Source organism: Mizuhopecten yessoensis, unplaced genomic scaffold (genome assembly GCF_002113885.1).
Source record: "Mizuhopecten yessoensis strain PY_sf001 unplaced genomic scaffold, ASM211388v2 scaffold716359, whole genome shotgun sequence".
Lineage (NCBI taxonomy): Eukaryota > Metazoa > Mollusca > Bivalvia > Pectinida > Pectinidae > Mizuhopecten > Mizuhopecten yessoensis.
The window spans coordinates 19523-29806 of record NW_018480077.1 but is presented as its reverse complement, the minus strand read 5'-3'; the positions used below and the strand labels follow the sequence as shown (position 1 = coordinate 29806).

Genomic DNA, 10284 nt, shown 5'->3' with positions numbered 1-10284 from the left:
GCCAACCTCGGGGACTGATAGTCAAGCTACAAGAGTACAGCTAAGGCTACAGCCAACCACGGGGACTGATAGTCAAGCTACAAGACTACGGCGAACATCAGGGACTGATAGTACAGCTAAGGATACGGCCAACCTCGGGGACTGATAGTCAAGCTACAAGACTACGGCCAACCTCAGGGACTGATAGTACAGCTAAGGCTACAGCCAACCTCGGAGACTGATAGTCAAGCTACAAGGCTACGGCCAACCTCAGAGACTGATAGTCTAGCTACAGGACTACGGCTAACCTCAGGATCTTATTCAAGTCCACCAGATATGTCATCTTACTACTTTGTAAGGTATGATGGGCTCCAGAAAGTCTAAGTAATACTGATAATGAGAGAATTACATATTATTTCAGGCAGAAATCCAAAATTGTATGTCGCTTACTTTATAGGAGAGTTTTTTTACTTTTAAATGACTGCAGGAAAGCGTCAGTAATTTATTCATCATTGCTTAATAAACACTTTTTCAAATGACATTTCTTTTTGATAAATTATATATTAGTTCATCCGTCTTATTGTAATTGTAATCTACAGTTACTTTTCAAATGTTTCTATATTCCAAGTATGCTTTGTTATATAACTATAACGGGAATGGGATTGTTTTCTGTTAATACTGGAAAATAAAAGAAACTGACTTGTTTCTATCGTACGTCTTTGAATTTGCTACACACACGGTTGACGAAGAGTACAACTACAAAACTCTTAATCTGATATTGGACATTGGCGAAATACACCGATTTGTTTGAACTAGTGTATATCTCAACAACTAACACCTAAACATTCATATTCAGACCGTTTAATATATAATCACCTATAATTTTATATACAACCACCTATATATTTATATACAATCACCTATAATTTTATATACAACCACCTATAATTTCATATACAACAACCTATAATTTTATATACAACCATCTATAATTTTATATACAACCACCTATAATTCTTTATTATATGCATGAACATTTCTCGCAATCACATTGGTCGGATCCTCTACACATGACCAGTCCTCAAAAACTCATGGAAACTGGTTATCCGGTGAATATCAATTTCTAAATATAGCATATATGGAACTTCCCCGGAACCTGTCGTAGCGCAAGCGCAGTTAGACCGGAACGCGACCTGTCAGACGACAATAGAAGATGGCTGCTGGCGAACGTTGCTCCTCCGTTACATCAGAAAATTACCAAAACTATTCGAGAATAAAGATGCTGTTGACATAAAAAAAGCCATGTGCATGTCCTCCATGCTGATCTTAAGAAAAAGAACCTAAACGATGCCTTCGAAAGCTACGATGCTGAACTGTTGATTCAAACCTGGCTAAATTTTACACGGAGGCTCGCGTACGAAAATCAGAACCTTTAGTTTAGTTTTGTTTTATTTTATTGTTGAAGCATATAATAAAACAGTTATGGGCTTTTGTGCTGGTAAAAATGATGTGATATGAACCTGAAAAGTGATATTGACCTCGGCTTCGCCTCTGTTAATATCACTCTTTCATGTTCATATTACATCATATTCACCAGCACAAAAGTCCATAATTGTATAATATACAACCACCTATAATTTCATATACAACCACCTATAATTTCATATACAACCACCTATAATTTTATATACAACCACCTGTAATTTTATATACAACCACCTATAATTTATATACAACCACCTATAATTTCATATACAAACACCTTAAAGTTTATATACAACCACCTATAATTGTATATACAACCACCTTGATTTTATATACAACCACCTATAATTTTATATACAACCACCTTGATTTTATATACAACCACCTATAATTTTATATACAACCACCTGTAATTTTATATACAATCACCTATAATTTTGTATACAACCACCTATACTCCGGACTTTAGTTGAAAATATTCTCTTTTCCGTTCTGCATTCAATTGCTAATAACAGTTATGTAAGGATTAATATAATTCAATTCAGAAAAGGAATGTTGCAGCTTTGATTGACATATGTGAACCAAAATCAAATGTGACATCGGTGTTACTAGTGAAGTTCCCCCCAAGAGTTTCAGCGGCATTCGTTCATGGTCTGTCAGTGTTGTTAAACTTGATGATGGTGAGGCTCTCTAGTATGAATTTTCAAGCGTTGGTATAGGAACTGTTCCCTACAGCAGTGCTTTGTACCAGGATTTCGGCAGTCTGTTAGTGTTGTGAATATATCATTCAGTCTGAGTCCGTCACTAGGTTTTTTCTTTACATCTAGTATCAGCAACCATCATACTGTACTATGTACGTTATCAGTGTAATTGAACACGTGTCTATGTTTATACGAGCATATAAGACCTGCTTTACGCCAGTTTTTGTCAAAAACATTGGATTCCTTCGTAATTTACTTTGTGGATAGAATAGCTTAATTTTGCATAGTCCTTCGTCCATGTACGGCGCATATCTAAGATCAATGTACATGTACATTATGATCGTAATTGACCTGATATATGGCGATGGTACTATGAACGTTAAGATTGTAATCGATCTAATGTATGAGTATTGTACAATGTACGTTATGGTAGCAGAGTACAGTAGCGTACGGTGGCCATGGGGGATATTTTTATACAATGAATAACCCCTGTAATATAACATGTATCAAAATTTAAAAAAAAAATCAGCACTAAAATTGGCATATACATGATGAAGTGGACTATGTGGGCTTCATAATTTTTTCAAAAAAAAAATCGAATTTGGTTTGAGACTACAATTTTGGGCATTTACAAATCTGTGTCTACACAACAAAAGCTAGCTTTTCATGTAGTCTATATTGTGAAAAATCCACCGGAATGACCTATGCTAAAACGTGAGTATTTCTGTTACCGAGTAGGCAATATTTAATTTCAGACAGGTTTTAAGAAAAACAATTCTACTTGCGGGGGTCAAATTCTGGGTTAAAAATCATGATTTTTTGCATATTTTGGTGTTTTTTGATGTGGTAACCATGGTTTTCAGAAGTCCCAAATCTGGGGAAATCACTTTTTGAAGAAAAAAAAATGTTCTTCTAAAAAACACCTATTCAAAATGTAGTTTATAAATATATATATATATATGTTGGTGTGTTGTGCAGGATGAATCCGCTATCCATGTTTATCCGAGACATGCCCTTTATTTTTAGGGTCAAGCCATTTCTACTGTACTCTGCCACCTATGCTTTACAATTGACAACGTCATGTAGATATGACAGCCTAGTTTGGTTATCCTACCCTCTCCAATCTAATCTTCTCTCAGGGACAGTCCAAGGGTCCCCGGACTCATAGCTACACGTTTGTTCAGTCGGACTTAATTAAAGACAAGGTCATATAGATTATAGCGGATGATTTATTTTGGTCGCTTTTGTGTCACCAATATATATAATATATACAGCATTTATATACAGCATTTATATAGCGCCCTATATAATTTGTAAAATTACTCTAAGGCGCTTTACAACATATGGATAATAGTAATGGTTATAAAACAAACAACAAAGGCTTGCAATCACTTTAATACATTTAACAAACAATGTGCACATAATTGAACAAATAAAAGGGTGGTATTTACATGACGTCTTTGCAAAGATTCTAAAATACAGACGTGAAAAGGTGAGTTTTTATGTCCCTCTTGAACTTTGCCAGGGTATTTGACTTCCTAATAGCAGATGGCAAGCTATTCCACAACGTAGCCGAAACCCTCCCAAAGCATCTGTTTCCGTAGGTCACTGTACGAGATTTTGAGACACACAACAAAGATTCTGACTCCGACCGCAGTGATCTTGACGGCTGATACAGGGTAACTACTGAGGAGCTGTTCCATTCAGTGCCTTGTATGTGTATACCAGAATTTTGTACTGCGACCTGTATCGTACAGGTAACAAGTGCGCAGGTGTGTTGTGCTCTCTCTTTCGAGTACGAGTAACTAGCCGTGCTGCAGTGTTCTGGACCCTCTGCAGACGGGGAGTTAGTTTGTCAGACATACCACAGAGCAGGGCGTTACCATAATCCAACAGAGAGGTAACAAGTGAATGCACCAAGTTCTTGCATGCATCTGCAGTTAGAAACTGCCGAATACAGCCGATGTTCCTGATCTGGTAGTAACAGGATTTGGCTATAGCGTTTACTTGTTTCACCAAGTAGAGGGCTCAAACGCAAATTCACAATGCTGCAGGGGGATCCCACATTAATCGCATCTTCATATTTGTTAAAGGCTATCGATTATGGAAAGTATCTATTTAATTCTTACTTTTTTAAATTTTGGTAATGTTACGTCCTTAAAGAGGAATACCGGGACAGGAAATGGTAAAAAATTGACCTTCAAATCACTATAGGATGATGGCGACCATCAAACTTTTCAATGGTTCCCATTAACCTTCATCTTTTGAAATCCTGTTTTGTACGTTTGTCCGCCAAAATTCTACATCTACCACGGAAAGGATATGCGCTGCAAATCTCTAATACTGATTCAACTGCGACATATAAATACCGGAAGTTGGTGAAGCTTGGATGTTACTCTCAAAGACATGATTTGATCAGATTTTCCAATTTTCTCCATTCATTTGTGAATTTCAGTTTAGATGTGTCATTTTTGCTGTTTGAAATATATTTTTGAACAGAATAGTGGTTCTGTATAATTTTAACAAAAGTATTAATATTTCAAGAATTAAACAGACATCTTGTTTTGTAAATGAAGTGTTTAATTATTAAAATTATTTCGTTANAAAAAAAAAAAAAAAAAAAAAAAAAAAAAGACATGATAGTTAACGATTGAATAATCGATATCGTCATACTCATACCTGAATACATATCGGAAAGAACTCCCCTATAGTATAATAAATCACAAAAAACACACGGGTCTGTTGACAATAAATCAGTTTACGACAATCTATGTGTTAGAAACTGTACAGGTGCTCTCTTTACTAATTAAATACATCTAATGTCTTAGATCGTTAGTGAGTTATCGACATACGAAATTGCGTACACGTTACCAGTATCTGGTTCCGCTTTCGGGTACTGTGTGAGTTTCGATTATGTCCTTGTATGTTGACAATTTATTTCGATTAAAAAATATAGCAAACTTTCAAGCTGTACATGTCAAAAACTAGGATATCTGGTACTGGTACAAGGTTGTGCTAATCACGTAAAACGATATACATGTTGACGACCTATTAAGGAAAATAGAGTCAAATAGATTATATCGTTGACATCACAGTCAGTCGAGTATCACACTAACGACATAGAGGAACAGGATGAAGCTCGGGGGACGCCTGGTATTTTTTCTGTCGCTCGTGCTTACCTTGCGTGACGTCATTGCCTTGGAAGAGGTCCTACCAGAAGATGATGCTCCTGGATTAGAAGATATATTTAAGACCAACAATGTATCATATGAGAATTATCCAATACATTTCGACTATCCTTTACCAAAATGGCTTCGTGGTGTATTGGTGAGTAGATTGTTTATCACAGTAACACTAACGTTCAAGACGAAGAAAAGTATCTACTTTTTGTTCCCTTTCTGGAGTGGTTAGTGTGTGTTCTGGGGGGAGGGAGGGGGGGGGGGGGGATCTTATTACGAAACGAGTATCTGACTATTTATATGTTTCGTCTTTTTTATAAACACAGAGAAAAAAAGTTATGATAAAAAAATTCTTTTCGATATTTTTATGTAAATGTCTTATGTAACGAAAACAATCTTTTGAGTACAGATTTGCTTTCATGTCTGAAATGAACTGATTATTTCGGAAATGTCAAACACACTTTAAAGCGGAATATGGTTGTTAAACAGAAAACTTGATATTTATGTTATATATTTCTGCTTTCTGCAATTTGCCGACTGTGAAAAGGTCGACCTCATGATCTCTTTGGTAAAAATGCTTTTCCTTATGTGATGTAAAAATCGATATTTTTTTTTATTATTTTCCATTGGTGTTCCGTTATCGTTTCGTTGACGCTTATCCTTTTGGAACACCTGGTCTTATTGTCCTTGTACTTTTTCAATGGTCCCAATGTACATTTGTTGAGTTTTATCGATTATTTAGTTCGAATTATGGTTTTGTGGATACTTCTGTAGTCACGTTTAATTTTTATCAACAGTCTCGTTATTATTCTATGTAATTTTCCCGTCTTCTGATCTATAAATGAAATATCTCACTTCATCTGCATAAAAAACACATTTAGTTACACAATGATGTGTACAAATTATTTGATCACGTGTTATCATACTTCATCCTTTCACAATAAACGCTCTAGGATGGACGTAATTTACTCCAGAAGTAAACTTCATAGGTATGCCACTAATTGAATATAAAATAAACAGAACAAAATGCAATATAGAAATATCTATCTAACCAGAATACAAATAGATAAAAAGTTGGCTGATCATGAACGCTGTTCTTGTATCATAATATAGTTATAGAATTTGCACGAAGGAAATAGTCAAGAAATTCACTGAAAGGCAAACTATTTCCTGAGTCCAAAATGCAAGTACAAAAGTATGTTTTGAAAGGGTAATAGACTGTAACTAGATAATTGTACCGATGCAAACCAAATCCACAAAGTATGTTTGTTTTGACCTTCTCGTTATGTTTGTGAACACGTGTCTTCCGCCTTGGGAAAACCCCACACTGTAATGTTATTTATTGGAACCGTAGGGACACTTTATTCAAGCAAAAGTTCAAACTACAAGCTCCTGAAAACTAACAAAAGCCATATATCCTCTGATTCATTACCGTTTACACTCATAACTCGATAATGAGTGTGTTTGTGCGTTGAGGTCGAATTCTAGCTCCGCCCACCTCGTGCTCCTAGCTCGGATGACGTGGTGTTGTGACACAATTTTGGGCGTGATGTTTTGATTCGGTCTCATGCAATCCTGAAACTATAGCCCGTTGAAATAAGCTGTTTCCCCGGGAAAAAGTAATTATTTCTCGACAGAGGACAACGGCATTAAATGCCGAATTACAACTGTTATTAGGGACAAATACGTTAAGATATAACAATAAATAATAATATTTAGGAAAATTCATAGAAGTGTTGAAGGGAAGGGATATTAAAATGAAGTGAGTATCGATTATTGGAGTTTTAAAAATATGCTTGTTGCTGAGTGGCACGCCTTAGGCTAACCATAATAGAATTGTAGTACATAGCTGTTCGTTCGAAATGTTTTATTCTCAAATCGTATTGATATTTTTATTCAGGTCAGAAACGGGGCTGGGCAATTGGAAATGGGAAGGAGGAAATATTTGAACTATTTTGACGGGTATGCAAAGCTACACAGTTGGACTTTTCCCGGAAACGGATCAGCCTTTTTTTCCGCCAAAATGATAATGTCGAAATCCTACCTGTCGTCCATCAAGAAAAAGGACATCGAGCCTTATTTAACCTTCAGGGGTGTCAATCCAACTTTTGATGAAGCCGACAAACTTGCTTGGATGTTTCTCAATATGGATGACATGAACGTTAATGTATTCCGGTATGCCAACAGGACGGTCGCCATCAGTGACCTGTGGTTTGCCTATGAATTCGACCTACAGACATTGAATACTTTAGGATCCAGGAGTCCGCTTATTCCTCCGTCAAATTTTTCCAATATTGGCAAAAAGAGCGAAATGTCATCTGCTCATCCAGTTCCCGAGTACGGGACGTCGTCACGGTTTGAAATCCTCAAAACACTAAGTCTAATTCCTGGAACCAAAAACCGGATGAGCGTGGTCCGGATAACGTCCCTAGATACCACAGAGATGGTGGCTGAGTGGGAGACGGAGAAAAGTCACTACATGCATTCGTTCTCTGTCACACCAAACTATGTCATCCTGTTCGCCGCTCCGTACACCATCAGCATTATGAAAATGATGGAGACCTGTTCAGTAGAGGGTGGAATGGTTTGGGATGGGAATGCCAACACCACCATATATATTGTGGAGATCAAGACAGGAACGCTGCACACACTACAGACGGAGAACGTCTTCGTCACTCATCATATAAATGCTTTTGAATTACCAGACGGTAGAATCGTGTTGGATCTTCCGACACAGAAAAATCCTTTCGCTTTTAATTATTTCGACTTTTCATATATTTTTAATAAAACAGCTCGGATGAATATTATATCAATGCCCATCCTCAAACGATATACCATTGATATTCACAAAAAATCTGTGTTGAAAAAGACATTCAAGAATGGACCTAAAGCTCCCTGCGCAGGCGCACTTGAATTGCCGGTGATTAACGAGAACTACCGCCACTTGAACTACTGTTACATCTACGGTCATGTGATAAACTATAACGGGAAGGGTTTCAGTCGCATGGCTCTCGTCAAAAAGGATGTGTGTGACGAAGCCAGGGACCTGATGTATGCCGCACCCCACCAGTACTTTACAGAGCCTTGGTTCGTCCCCAACCCCTTGGGCAAGGAGGAGGACGACGGCGTGTTGATGACGTCAGTATATGATGGGGACAAGAGAGCGAGTTATCTTCTTATCCTCGACCCTAAAACAATGACAGTCATTAACCGATCTTACATGCCTACACAAGTACCTTTCAATTTTCACGGAAGGTTTTTCGACATCGCATAATAATTTTTCGACATCGCATAATAATTAACGCAATGATTAAACAGACGGCGTCGGAGCAAACTGTTCGTCACATCGACGTGTTTCCTATAAGTGTTCTGATATTTCATATATTTATATTTCCATTGTACGGCTTGAAATACGTAAACCAATCAAATCAAGATGCTGGTATGAAAACATATACAAAATGATAGTATACGTGATTTACGGAAACTGTTCGGGTTTTTCCGTCATAATTCTCAAGTACTCGCCGAAAATAACATGTCGAGTCATCATCTTTTGACAGAAATTCACGGACAGTTTCCTATTGATGTTTGTCGCCCTGACGAAGATGGTAACTGCAGGAAACGTTATTTTGTTTCCGTTAAATGGCAATTTAGCAAAACGGTTTGTTCAAAATGTATTAGGATGCAGGGGAAGGCAACAAGCGATACAACAGTAGATTTCTTTATTCATTATTTAAGTGCATCTTTGTTACATTAGGATGGTATATAAGACTGTTCCAACAAAAACGTTCCCATGATGCACCTTATAGCATGATTTAAAAAAATATATGCTCATATGATTAAATAAATCGAAAATACGAACTGAGTTACCTTGTTTATTTACATTATCATAGAGAACAGCTTCTGTGACAGAGAGATACAGTTTGATGAAGACTATGGACACGTTTTACAATCACCATCACGTTATTATTGTGAAATATGTGATCTTTGAAATTCCTGTGTGATATTATGTTCGGTGTATTTGAGTATGCTCGATGTGTGAAATGGTTTGACCGTCACTATACCCCTAATCTATCTTTGAGGACGTGAGATCACTTGGATTTGACCCAGATTTACATTTTAGGTGTGATACAGTTATCAAAGGAAAAGCAGAAATATATGACCGAGAATCCGTGCTATCTAGGTAATTTCATAATGAAAATCTGTGTTTTATCATGAATTGGTTCATTTTATATATTAACTTTTATTTTTCAAGTTAAGTATAGAAATCATTTGAAACACACTTTATTCCTTCAAAAAGGGCATTTTGTTCAATGCAGATTTGTATAATTAACATCCACTTTGGGTTGCAATTAGTCTGATTACGAAAGTCTAAAATACATAAGAAAAACAACAATTTATTTTTCCTTCATGTCAAAAATAGTATAAGCACTTTAAGATGCAAGGTGTCAGGGACGCGGTCCAGCTAATGGTTATCATATTAACACGACAGATTTATTTGGGTATTTTCCCTAGCCCGTGATTTACACCATTTGTGTGGTGAGTGACCATTATGTAATAAGTACCATTAGTTGCGAGTTCTACATGACAGAGATTAAAGTACCCACGCGTACCTGTGCGCATGCCTGTGTCTGGAGACAACAGCTTTGATCTAACCAAAAAACTGTGTAGCGCGTCTTTTTTCGACGACACTCAATAAACCATCATATATTTTACAGAAAAGTCCGATGAAAGTAACACGGACGACTCTGTAGTAAGTGTTGAGGGTCCGGGGATATAGTTGTTGTGACAAACAGTAGGTTCAGTGACAATGATAACCTTGTTTTCTATATAGATTATTGTGTACAAATTTGGCACAAACAAGTCAAGATTTCAAGATTTCNCATAGTACATAAAAAATATATATACGTGTAGTTACATACAAATAATTCAGTGTTCAACTT

At 36.6% G+C, this 10284-nt stretch overlaps 1 protein-coding gene across 1 annotated transcript; it reads left to right on the top strand.

The window, feature by feature from the left end:
• Positions 1 to 5277: 5277 nt before the first annotated feature.
• Positions 5278 to 9157, top strand: LOC110443778 (beta,beta-carotene 15,15'-dioxygenase-like). The gene is made up of 2 exons (XM_021488185.1): positions 5278 to 5492; positions 7245 to 9157. The coding sequence occupies exons 1-2, from the start codon at positions 5298 to 5300 to the stop codon at positions 8616 to 8618; spliced, it is 1569 nt and encodes a 522-aa protein (XP_021343860.1). The 5' UTR covers positions 5278 to 5297; the 3' UTR covers positions 8619 to 9157.
• Positions 9158 to 10284: the final 1127 nt, after the last annotated feature.

Bases quoted from the DNA above. Each gene is read 5' to 3' on its own strand.
- LOC110443778 (XM_021488185.1), top strand. From the start codon at position 5,298: ATGAAGCTCGGGGGACGCCTGGTATTTTTTCTGTCGCTCGTGCTTACC. The intron at 5,493-7,244 runs GTGAGTAGATTG...ATTTTTATTCAG, and splicing joins AATGGCTTCGTGGTGTATTG to GTCAGAAACGGGGCTGGGCA.